This window comes from Equus przewalskii, chromosome 4 (assembly GCF_037783145.1).
Source record: "Equus przewalskii isolate Varuska chromosome 4, EquPr2, whole genome shotgun sequence".
Classification (NCBI taxonomy): domain Eukaryota; kingdom Metazoa; phylum Chordata; class Mammalia; order Perissodactyla; family Equidae; genus Equus; species Equus przewalskii.
This window is the reverse complement of record NC_091834.1, coordinates 83,652,125-83,664,399: the sequence shown is the minus strand read 5'-3', so window position 1 is coordinate 83,664,399 and position 12,275 is coordinate 83,652,125. Positions and strand designations below refer to the sequence as shown.

The 12,275-nt window shown below is 49.6% G+C and overlaps 1 protein-coding gene across 22 annotated transcripts in view; it reads right to left on the bottom strand.

Moving 5' to 3' along the window:
- Positions 1–5,512: 5,512 nt before the first annotated feature.
- Positions 5,513–12,275, bottom strand: part of CCDC136 (coiled-coil domain containing 136) — a 29,771-nt gene continuing 23,008 nt past the window's right edge. For 8 of the 22 annotated variants that reach the window (XM_070617656.1, XM_070617655.1, XM_070617658.1 and 5 more), the window contains 3 exons: positions 11,812–12,129; positions 9,806–9,866; positions 5,513–5,853 (listed from right to left, as the gene is read on the bottom strand). In XM_070617656.1, the coding sequence (XP_070473757.1) occupies positions 5,621–5,853; positions 9,806–9,866; positions 11,812–12,129 (612 nt within the window). In that variant the 3' untranslated portion in view covers positions 5,513–5,620. Of the gene's footprint in view, positions 5,854–9,805; positions 10,120–11,811; positions 12,130–12,275 lie in introns of all 22 variants that reach the window. The other 14 variants (XM_070617657.1, XM_070617659.1, XM_070617669.1 and 11 more) reach the window with 4 other exon arrangements.

Here is a 12,275-nt window from a genome sequence, read left to right as displayed (position 1 = left end):
CGGCCGGGCGGCGGCTGGGGGCTCCCGCCCCCGCTGGTCTGCGGCCAAGGGGGGCTCGGTCCCTGGTCCCTGGTCCCCGGGGCCGCCGCGCTGGAGAGGTGGATAGCGGAGCTGGAAGGTGGGAGGCGAGGGCACCCAACACTCCAAAACTAACCATTGCCAGTCAGAGATGAAATATGCCCCCTCCACACCTCGTGGGGCTAGAGATAAATAGGGAAACTGAGGCCAGTGCTTAGGGCCAAATACACTGATCTGGTGTTGACAGAATTTTCTGTCTGAGTTGGTGGCAGGGCCGTTGACAGGGCCTAGGAGTCCTGGCTCCTAGCCCAGGGTATTGTCCACCTGCGGACAGGGAAGGGAAGTGTGTGTGCTTGTGTAGACGACTGAGAGGAAGTAGGGACACAGTGCAGGCCGATTAGGGAGAAAGGCTGGGGGGTGGGCGCTGCTCCATTTACAGGTAAAAAGCCTCACTTGAAGCCCAATCTCAGGGACCCAGGGGAAAGACTAGGCTGCCCCTGACTCAGTGTCCCTGTCACCAGCCCGTTTAGCCTCATCCCCTCATAATGAAACTGAGTTTAGGAAAAGAGTACCCAGTGAGTCACACTGTGCCCCCCTCCCTCAAGTCTGACTCAACCAAGGTGATGAGATGGGAGAGAGAAACTCTGCCCCAGAGTACCAGGGAGCCCCCTGGGCATTGTGCCCATTTGGGCCACAGGGCAGATCCTTCCAGCAAAAGGGCCAGTTAGCCAGACAGAAACAGGGAGAGCCCTGCCCAGAGCAGCCAAGGGGAAACGTGACAGGGGCTGGTGGTCAGGGAGAGCCTGAGGGAGCCAGCCAGGAACCTAGGCAGGACTGAGCTCAGGGCAAGCCAAGGGCGGCTGGAGGCCTAGGGAATGGTGACAGAAAGGAAACTGAGGCACTCAAACAGAGGAGCTGGCCTGGGATGGGGTGTAAGAGCTATAGACTATACTTATATAAGGAGAATATGCATTCTGCAATTCTGTAGTATACGTGTATTCCATATATCCTGGTACCCCCTTTAGGCCAAACTTCCTCAGCTTTCCTCTCCTTCTAGACCCAGTAAGTTTGGGCCAAACAGCCCCTCAAGCTGTGTGATGGCTGAAATTTGGGAAAGTTCTGAGACCTTATAGGTGAATCATTCTACCTTATTCCTCTTCTCCCCTCAGGCCCAGTGCAAAGGAAGGGGATAGTGGGCATCTTTGAGGTCTATCTCCCCAAGAGCGAAATGAGGGCAATCCCCCTTATGGAGCTCAGAAAGAAGTTCAGGGGTTTTGCGGGGGATAGTGCTTATGGTGAAAGGGGTCCATGAATGATTTCTTTCCCTTCTCATTAGGTAGAGAGGGGGAGGAGTAGAGAAGGGACCAGAAACAGAAAAGGGACCTGCTGTGCATGCCTTGTTGGGGGGGAGCTCTGGGGGCCCTGATAGTGACAGGCGAGGTATAAATAGCTTGAGCCCTTCGGCTCATGTTCTGTCGGCTGCCTGTGACGAGGTGCTCAGGAATTCCACTCTCTTATTGGCACCCCCCTCCCTATCTCCAGAACTCTCATCCCCCCATGCCACCTTTGTCCCATGGCCAAAACCAACCATCAGGCATCAGTGCTGTCTGTCTACTTGAGAGGCTGAACTCTCCGGTGGAGACATGCCCAGCTCCTGGGGACACATGACACATAGCTGGGTCTCACAAGGGAACTCTGTGTGTGTGTGTGTGTGTGTGTGTGTAAAAAGGTAGATTTTTGGCACCCAGTCTAAGGTGCCAGGGTTCAGTGATGTTGTCTTTGAAGCCCTGATGAAGAAACTGAGGTACAGCTCTGAGGAAGAATTCATTCCTTTCCCTGAGCTGTTGGGGAGGAGAGAAAGGGATACGGTGGGTTTGCTTGGAGCTGACAGCCCCTTTACAAAGCCTAATGGCTCACAGTCCTGTTTTGTGGGCCTTACCTGAGGTCCCCCAGTCAGTTGAGGGCCTCTGTTAAGTTCAGAGGGAAGCCAACAAGTGGAGACAGAACTCCCGCGTCCAGCCTCCCCTCTCCCCCTTGGCAATCCCTATCTCCAGGAGAAGTCTGTGTGCTGGCCCTAGGGCTGCGAGTGAATGATTGGCAGAGGAGTCTGCCCAGTGCCAAGGATGGTTCCCGGCACCCTTCTCACTCCCCTCCCCCAGAAACTGGAGCCTGTTGCTCTCCAGGATAAATCGGGGCCTGACTCAGGCCGCAGCCAGCCAGTCACAGACAGCCTGACCCAGGCGCAGGTTGGTGACTCAGTCCTCAATATAGCCCATGAGCCCAGAGCCCAGGCCCCAGGCCTGGCCATGAGGGCTGGAACAGACCGTGCGCAATGCTGGTCCTGGGGCCTGCCAAGTGCGGCCCCCTCCCTGAGGAGGGCGGATGTGTTCCTCCTCAGGCCTGGCAGGGGCACATAGAGGGGCTTACAGGGGGTTTCATCAGCTGAGTATTTGGGGTAGTGGTGGCTAGGGCCATAGGCCGTTTATAGCCCCCTGACTCACCACTGGCTGACCTGTCTCAGGAGACCAGGTTGCCTGGCCTTTCACCTAGCCCTGCCTTTCCCATCAAGGGGCACTGCTCATCAGCCACTGACATTGGCCATATTTAACTCGGGCTGAGCAGAATCTGAGTGAGTGAGTCCAATGGGCCATGTTTGAAAATCCTGTTTTTCCTGGAGCTAGGGACCTTTCCACAGTCACCTGTGATGATACCTGGCTGGCCAGACTCACAGCAGGTGCTTTGATCAATCATTGGTACTGACTGTGGCCCTGACCCAGGTGCCAGGGACAGTGTGGGAAGTGTGGAAAGATCCACAGGCTGAATTCAGCCTCTTCACGCTGGTTCTGTAATCTTGGACAGGTAATGTAACTCTTTTGGGCCTCAGTTTTCTCATCTGTAAAATGGAATTAATAGTACTCTCATAGGGATTTTTTTTTTTATGTGTGAAGATGAAAGGAGATAACATGTAAAATGATTAGCATTTTACATGTGCCTGGCAGCTAACAGGTGATCAGAAAAAAGTTAGTTTGCTTTCTCTGCTGGTATCTTGGGGACGACGTAGGTTCTGGTGAGCTAGGCCTTCCTAACAGTTCTGTCTCCATCCCCTGTGGAGTCCACTGCCAGGATCTCCTCTGCGCTCCCCTCTTCCCTTCCCTGCATCCCAATACTCCACCTGCCAGAATCAGAATCAGGGTACTTCTGATGTTTAGAACCACCCACCCTGCCCCCCAATAGCAGCTGGTCTTTGACAGGAGTGGCAGGTGGCGTGGTGGTGTGCTCTACCATGTGGCCGGGGAAGGGAGAGCAGAGGGGGCTGTTGTGCAGAGAGAAAGAAAGCAGTTATGTAGAGGGCAGTAGAGGGAAGACCCCCGAAGGTGTTTTGAGTCCTTGTTTCTATCTGTACCTCGGCCTGGGGATGTGCCTACTTGTGGCTCCTGAGAGACACCCCTGTAGACTTAGCGCTAGCTCAAGTGACTGCTTCACATTCAACACAGAAATCTCTTTCGTCTACGCTGGTAACAGTGTACCAACAAGACTAGGAGGCACAAAGCCCAAACCAGTGAAGAGGATGGTGACCTAAAATGAGACAACAGGGGCAAGTGTCCTAAAGAGAAGAGTTCTGTATTCTAAGCCAACAGACCACATTCCTGTCACTGCCCAGGCTCTAGGTTTGGGTCTGGGAAGGACCAGATAGAGTCCCGAGATGGGGCCGACTGCCTACCAGACTGTGACCTCCATCTTGGCTTCTAAATCCAAGTCAAACCAGTGATCCTCAGTGGTAGGTGATCTTCCAGTACTTTCCACCACATATATTCTCAGCCAACTGGTGGCCAGAGTAAAGTGGATAAAAACCATGGTCTCACTATACTCAACAGCAAGGGCCAGTGGCCAGGTGGGTTGTGAAGGAATTTCTTCAATTAGCTTACGACTGAGAACACACAATCCAATAGAACTGAGGGTAGTGCTTCTCAAATTGGGTTGTGTATACTGCTCAACTGGGGATCTTATTAAAATGCAGATTCTGTGTCAGTAGGTATGAGGTGGGGTCTGAGATTCTGCCTTTCTAACAAGCTAACAATGCTGAAGCTGCTGGTCCTTGGACCACACTTTGAGTAGCGAGGGGCTAGCCCCACCTAAATCAGTGCTATCTTCAAAGACGAGCCATTTAGAGGGAGGCGAAAGGGATGTGTGGCATTGCCCTCAATCTGCCTAGGTGCAGCCCTATTTATAGGGGCTGGTCACGATTTCAGCACTGACCCCAGGCCTGCTAGGATGCACTCCCAGTTCAGCCTTGTCACTCTTCTGGGCTGCATACAACTTTAAAATCTCCTAATTCTACATGTCCTTGCTACTCCCCCTCGGAAAACGCTGGAGAAGAAATGAATCCATTTAGTGCTTAGCAGTGCCCACCACTGTACACACCCTAGAGGTATGCTTTGGATATTTGGGTGAATGAAACAAACTCCTTTGGTATCAGGTGGAAAGGAGGAAGGGAGAGGGCTCCCAGGAAGCTAGCAGTCATGGGGGCCATTCTGTCCACTGTGGCTTATGAATACACTTGGGGGCGTTCATAGGAAACATTCATGATGAGACAACCAATCACAAATGGTTCCACAGGAATGAAGATAAAAAAAGGACACTTGTAAATTATCCTCATCATTCTGCTTGTCCCCACTTAGATCCATTCTCAATCCTCTGCCTCTGCTCCAGAAGGCTGACCTTGAAAGGTTATGTCACCTGGGCACCTCTGCTTTCTGGCTCCCAGCGGGGGTCAGCCAAGGAGAGGTACCAACAGGAACCTGGGCGGTGGGAAGAGAGGGTGGAGGAGTACGTAAACTCCCACCTCATCACGGCTCTGACAAGAGCCGCATCCCCCTGTGGCCACCATGTGTGTCTGGGGCCCCTTTTCAGGCCCCCAACTCTTGCTGCCTCCCTTTCCCCTTCAGGCCTGGGATGGTAGCCACTTCCCACTGTTGCTAGTGCCGGGGGACTTCCCTATTCCTTGTTGGTTCTCCTAACTCTGCCTTCGGTACACAGTCCCTTCGTCAAACACTCCTCAGTTAAAGCTTCTGAGTGTTTACTGCCAGGACCCTGAGTGATTAATAAGTCATCTCTGAGAGCAAGTCCCTTGAGAAGTCATAAGGACTAAGCCATGAAGGCTCACACGCAGATCTTCTCAGGGCATCCTTCTCACAGTAGATGGGTACGGGCACAGATCCTAAGGGCAGGTCATTTGGCCCTCCTCACACAAAGTACCCAGGTCATTCCATTCCTCTGTGCTCAGGTGAGTTCCTTGAGATAAGGTTAATATGTACAGATGAATCCATCTGTGATTCAGCTGGCAGCATAGGAGCCAGCCTCGTTTCTGAGGTCATTTGTAGGGTGAGAAATCGTATTTAGCAGCCAGACCTTTATGTGAGGTACCTGGTTAAAGGGGAACCACTTTGTTCTGGTTGTGTTGTGAGGTATTTAACAAATAAAAACCCACAAAGTCTCATGTGATAAGGCTGATATTTAATTACAAGGAACCCAAGTTCTTATACAAGGCAGGAGATGGGAGCTAGCCGCTCCCCATAAGCCTTTCCAGCCTGGGTGACTGAGGCTAAGGAGATGGGGACACACAGGACGTATGGGTGGGGCGGGGCTCTGGCACAGTGTGTCCTGCCCAAAGTTGAGGGTTGTGGGCACTGGGGATCTGCCCCCTCAGCTGGCCCTGGTCTGCCATCACTCCGTGAGGCAGACCTCTGTCTCCTGCGGTCGCATGTTGGGTAACACATACAGAGCCACAGCTGCAATAGCCAAGAACACCATAGGCTTCCACATCCCAAACATGTTCTGTGGGGACCAAAGACAAATGGTGAGTTCCCAGCCTTCTGAACTCCTCCCTAAGCCAGAGATGCCCTGCCTACTGGTGCTGGAGAGACACCCCAGGAACATCATGGTCTAGTCCCTCTTACCTCCTGAGTAACCGCTGGAGGCAATGTAGCCTTAGTCCTGGCACCACTAGATACCTGGAACAACACTATACGTATCACCTGGGATGACTGCCTGTGTTCATGCCCCACGGGATGAGAATACCAGTTCCCGTGTGTCACGGCAAGCTCAGGAACCAGACTTCAAAGTGTATCCAAGTGGTTGCAGTGAGAAAGGATCTGATGCCATGGCAAGAAAAAGAGGGTAAATTTGGGCCTTTAGGGTAAGTGACAGCACCTCATTCGCTTTATGGAGGAGAAATGAACTCAGAGTCAAAAGGATAATAAGACTGATCCCTCAGTCTTATCTGAGGTGAGTGAAGAAAGTACACCACAGGGTGCAGGCAAATATGAGGCTGTTAGGTGGCCCAAACCTTTTAAGGAGAATGATGTTGGTTCAAGGAAATTCAAGGAAGCTGGTCACTGGCCCTGGGAAGCAAATGCCAGGGTCGTTAAAACATCCCCAGTCATTGGGTTTGTTGACTGACTTCCTGGGGCTTTGTTAGAGTATGCTGAGGCTTCCACACTCTACTGACCATAGCAAATTCTGTTGGTTCATGGGACAACAAAAAAGGCATCATTTAGGGAACATGAAATCTTAGACAAGAAAATACATGCTTCCAGAAATAGTTCCTATTTTTTTACTGTATTACTTGAAAGACAGAATTTGGGTTTTGAGTCATAAGCTATGGCATAAAGTAACACAAGGATGGTTTTAGGTAAGTATGGAGTATAGCCCATTAATGTTAAGAATGCATTTGCTAGGCCAGCCCCAGGGGCCTACTAGTTAAGTTCAGTGTGCTCTGCTTCAGCAGCCGGGGTTTGGTGCCTGGGTGTGGACCCACACCACTCCTCTGTCAGTGGCCATGCTGTAGTGGCAGTTCACATACAAAAAGAGGAAGATTAGCAACAGAGATGTTAGCTCAGAGCAAATCCTCCTCAGCAAAAAACCCCCACAAAAATAAAAAACACAAACACCCAAAAGAATTCATTTGAGCAGAGAACAATGGCTCTAAAAAGAAGATTTTAAGCCAAAAAAACTTCCTACCTTTGTAGAAATAGTTACTAAGAATAGAAGATATGAAATCGAAAGCAAAATGATATTGGAGGTAGATATACAGAGTAATTTCTGTAAGAAAATAACTGAAAAGGGAGCTAGAAAGAGTATTTACATGCTCAGATGATTATATCCTAATGTGCATTACTAAAAATGTCAGTCTGATGTTCTTAAAGGAGGAGAGAGCTGAAACCCATAAACGTGAACTGGTGCCCTTTATACCAGGCAAAGGCAAGATTCTGGAGCTGGCTGAGCAAAGGGCTGGACTGGGTGTCCCAAAGGGATAAGTCGTGTCAGGCTTTCCTTTCAGACTGGTTATTAAATTGACAGATCAAGAAAATCATGTTTTTGGACTTAAAGTGTTTGACAAGATTTTCCATGACATCCATGAAGAGAATATGAGGACAGAAGAGTAGGATGACAGCCCAGTTTGTTGTATGACCATTTCTTCAGTGACCAATGAGCTGGATTAAAGAGCCTGGAGAGACAACATTCTAGAGGCTCAGCCCTCATCTGGACCATGGACAAAGATGTGAAGGCGGGCTTGCCACCGCTGAGGATGATGCGAAGCTGGGAGGGAAAGTGAATACTCTGAAAGCATGGAGTCAAGATTTAAAAAAACCAAACTTCACAGGATAGACCAATAGATGATCTCTAATAGGGATGAATAGAAAACTCTGCCTTGGATCCAAAAAGTCAACTGAGGTGGAGAATGGGGAGAGGAGGCTTAGCATATGCAGTGTGCAAAAGGGTTTTATAAACAATACATGAAATAAGTCAACAGTGTGACATTAATTATCAAGAGAGCTAATGTGATCCGAGGCTGCCCAGAGACAAGTACTGTCTTCCTAATTGCTTGGAAACAACCAAGGAGAATTGCTCAAAATGAGGGGAGAGCACAAGGGGAAACAGGATTGGAATTTTATCTGTTGCTAATGTTGAGTCCTTAGAATCCAATTCACAATATTCTGGCTTGTTACTTAACCTCTCTATGCCTTAGTTTTATGACATATAAAATGATAATAATAATAGCTACCTCATGGGGTTGTTGCAAGGAGTAAATGAGTAAATACAGGTAAGGCAATTAGAACACTGCCTGGCACAGAGTATGTACTATGTAAGTGTAAGCTCTTTTTATTATTCATGTGGTATTTTTATCATTCATAGAGTACTTTTATATACATGGACTCATCGGAGCCTCACATGAGGAAGGCAGAGGTTTTATCATCCTTTGCTTACATTTGAAGAAACTAACATTCAGATTATACATTTTGCCCATTGGGACAAAACTGTAAGAAGCAGAGACAGACTCAACCAGGTTCTCTGACCACTGTCGGCCACACTTTCTACTTTACTATGCTGCCTCAACTCCTGGATGGGGAGCTGCATATTGGGGCGTAGCCAGCCTGTGGGCATAACAGGCTACCCCAAGAGGATACTTACCCAGGAATCCCTTTCTCTTTCTGTGATTGGGCCTGGCTGGTTTGAGTTGGTGAAAGGTTACGGCTGAATGCTTTGGGTCTCATCCCATAGAGACTTAGAAATCTGGGAGTGTGCAGGTGAGTGTGCAGGTAGAGGGGGAGACCCCTGTCACTAAAGGAGTTAAAGACTGTCTGTGGGGAATAACTAAGAAAGGAGAAGGGTTGAAGAGGAAAAAAAAGTGAGAGGTAAAAAAGGAAGGAGAGGAAAGGAAATGGTGTAAGTGCTACCAACAAACGCTTCCGCCACCACTCTGAAGCTGTGCAGTCAGTCGACTACACTCCATTTACAGGGATGTGAGAAGAGAGGGTGAGGGGTGGGTGTGGCAGGGAGAGACTGAGAAAGGAGCCAAAATAGGCCAAGAGAGAACAGTTATAGGCTCCAGAAGGCAGGTTCTACCTTGGGCCATAGACCACATTCTGCCTCCTGAATTTGGTATCCTGTTGACAGACCAGATTACATGGACTGAGGCCAACTAAAAGGTGCCCAGAATATATCAGCCTTGATTCCCTGAGAACACTCGCATCTCTGGTTAGTGGAAACTTTTCACCAATACCACATTCTCTCCAGAAAGCCTAGCTTGGGAAGCCAATTACAAAAAAATCTTGCCCCCAAAAGGGATAAACAGAGAACTACCAAATATTTCCTGGCATTCGTGTTCTGATTTTTCTGGAGGCCAGAAGTCCCGGACCAGAGGACTTTTTGGCAGAAAGTACATAATATGGTAGGGGTTTCAGTTCCATTTTCACCAAGGTTGAAGGACGAATTGAGGCTGCCCTCATACAAATGCCCCTGCGGGGGGCAGGAGGCAGTGTGTCACAGCTCTCCAGAGCTCCTCTCTCACCCACTGTGGAAGGCAGTGATTCCTTATTTTGCCCTCTGGGTAGCAAGAGTGGTGAGAGATTGGCTCTGGGGCTAATCAAAGACAAAGAGCGCCCAGGCCGGCCTTGCAGACAAAAGTCAGCTGATCAGAAGTGGTGAGGCAGCTTTGAAAGCAGCAACAGTGCTGGGATCATCCAATTTTTTCCCAGCCAGAGGACAGAAACTCAAACCATGCCAATGGTAAGCATTCCAACTCCCTATGTGTTGCGAAGACAAGCTCAGAGATGTTATGGGCTTTGCAGTAGCCCAAGGAAAAGCCAGGGACCTCAGACGTGAGTATCATCTGTTGTAAAATGGCAATAGCAAGAAGCAAGCAGCTGAGAGAAAAGGGGAAGAGGAGAGGCTGGGGCAACCTGCACCTCCCTGTACCCCTCAGGAGAGGACGCAATACCAGTACCTGCGTTAGGACGACGTCTCAGCCCACCAGCACCAGAGCAAAGCCGATATGACCACCAGGCCTACGAGAGGCAAGGAGAAGATGGGGGGGTTGGGGGCAGGGGATGGCTGCAACATATCAAATGAGAAAGAAGCACAAGGAGAGACCAGGAGATGAGAGGTGGTATAAAAAGACATAAACATATGAATCCAACAGATAATGAAGATGAGAAAACAAAGGGAAAAGAGAAAGAGATCAAGAGGTTAAACCACAGGTAAGGCAGAGCAGCAGTATTTCTTCTCTGTCACTCGGGCCTGGTTCCTCCCACTGGAAGCCTGTAGGAGATGCAAAACTGAATGGGTTAGGCAGTAGCTTAGCTCCAAATCAGGTGCTGGGTCATTTTCTGGCTTGTCATAACCCTCTCATATCCTGTAAAGCAGGTTATCTGCCCCTAGACCTTTCTTATAGGTTACTAACACTGGAAAAGTAAAGCTCCAGAGAGTAAAGCTGGGCTTTCTGAGATGAAAGGATGTATACTTTGCCTGGGTCACCCTAGGAAGAGCCAGTCTCCTGCCAGGCCACCTGTCTCTTTGTTAGCCCATTTGTTCTGGCTGCTTTCCACTAAGTCTCAGTGTTCTGGGCTCTGGCCCCTACAATCCCCTAGGAGTCTAATGCTGTCATTGTGAGATAAAATGCACTAAAAAAGCTAACAATGGAGAAGGGCTAGTTCTTTGACGCAATTATTCTTCCAGAGAGAAACTGAGTTTGCAGGCGGTAACACATATGTCAGTAGAGCTGCCAGCAAAAGATGCAGGACCCACTGGGGGAAAGGGACACCTCCATATGGAGACATAAGGAATGTGCTCGACTTTCAAGTAGGAAAATCAGGTCTGGCATTCAGAAATGTGGCACCCAAGGCAAGGAAATCTATGAGGCTCTGATCCAGCACCTGGTGGAATATGATGAACTCAAAGCAATATAAGACCGGGCAAGAGGCTGCGGCTACTCCTACTTTTCACATCCTAAGTAACAGTTCTCTGCCACAGGGTGAGCAGAGACCTGCATGCTGGATCCCTAGCCAGTGCTGCAGACTCAGCTGCTGGAAAATTCCAGATATCCTTAGAGTTGACTGGGACATCCCACCACAAGAGACTTGTTTTCTTCCCCTGTGTCTAGAGGGACAGAAAGAACCTGTCCTGTAAACTGCAGATTTATTCAGGCAGTACTCAAACTCCTCAGGGAACGAGAGCCCCCAGTTATCCTCAACCAGGTTAGGAAGTCAGGGGTACATACCTGTACAGACGTACCAGTTGTGAAAATACAGAAATACTTTTGTACAGTTGGTAAATTACCCAGGATACTCCCACCCCAATCTCTCAAGATCCAGGAACTAAAGGGTTAGGGCTCTGACTGGTCTCCCTGGACTGGCCAATGCTCCTGCTGTACAGACTGAAATATTTTCATTATCACTTCTGATCATCCCCTGCCCCCACCCTCATACCCTGTAATATATGGAGCCCAGTGGGTGACACCAGCCTCCCCACACCATTAACAGCAACAGCAAAGGTCAAACCTAACAGGGCACCATGGGAGAGCAGGGCTGAGGGACTTGCCCAGGCTGACAAACTTCCCAAAAGACTGACAAAAACTCCCCAAAGAAGGCCTTGCACTGCCCGTGTCCTTAGTGCAGCGCTTAAGGGGAGGGTGAAGAACCCTCTCGACGTAAGTTGCAAGGGCTACCACATACATGAAAGGAGGTAGGACACAATGACCCCACCTTGGTTCCCAGAAAAGGTGGTCTTTGCGAGACAGTTCCACAGCAAATTGGTCTAAGCGTGCCATTTCCCACAGAGAGCCTGCTCTCTCCAATCCCGTCTCCATTTCCACTTTCCCCAAGTGCTATGCCTCAGAGCTTGCTGGCTTCTACTCCTGTAGAAGTCCGTCCTAGGGCTGGTCACCCCTGACCACTGGGGCACCTGAGCCCAAGAGCCCATTTCCCACTTGACCCAGCCTTTGGCTGTGGTTACCTTTTTGCTCTCAGAAAGACTGAGGGGGTTGTTTTCCTCTGAAGCTTCAGGGCCAGAGTCATCGTCTTCCTCATCTTCATTGTCTTCTTCCTTGCCCTTCTGGTCTTGGAACTCTTCATCTCTCTCCTCCTGATCTTCTGTGGACTCAATCTCTGTAGGATCTGGTTGCTCAGAAACTAGTTCTTCCCAGGACTCCTCCTTCATCTCCCCTTTGATTTCCTCCTTTTTTTGGTCCTCCATTTCCTCTTTCTTTTCCTCTTTTGCTAGTTCATCTAAATCTTTGTGGCTGGCCTTGTAATAGAGCACCACCTCCAGACTCTGTGGGGCGGAGGCAGGGCAGGATGGGGGATGCCGTTACCTGAGAAGATCCCTTCCCTCACGGAATGCCGAACTATCTCAGAACACTCTGCTTCCCAGCCTGTCACAACACACAGGCAGCACTGTATTCTGGGACTAAGTCCATC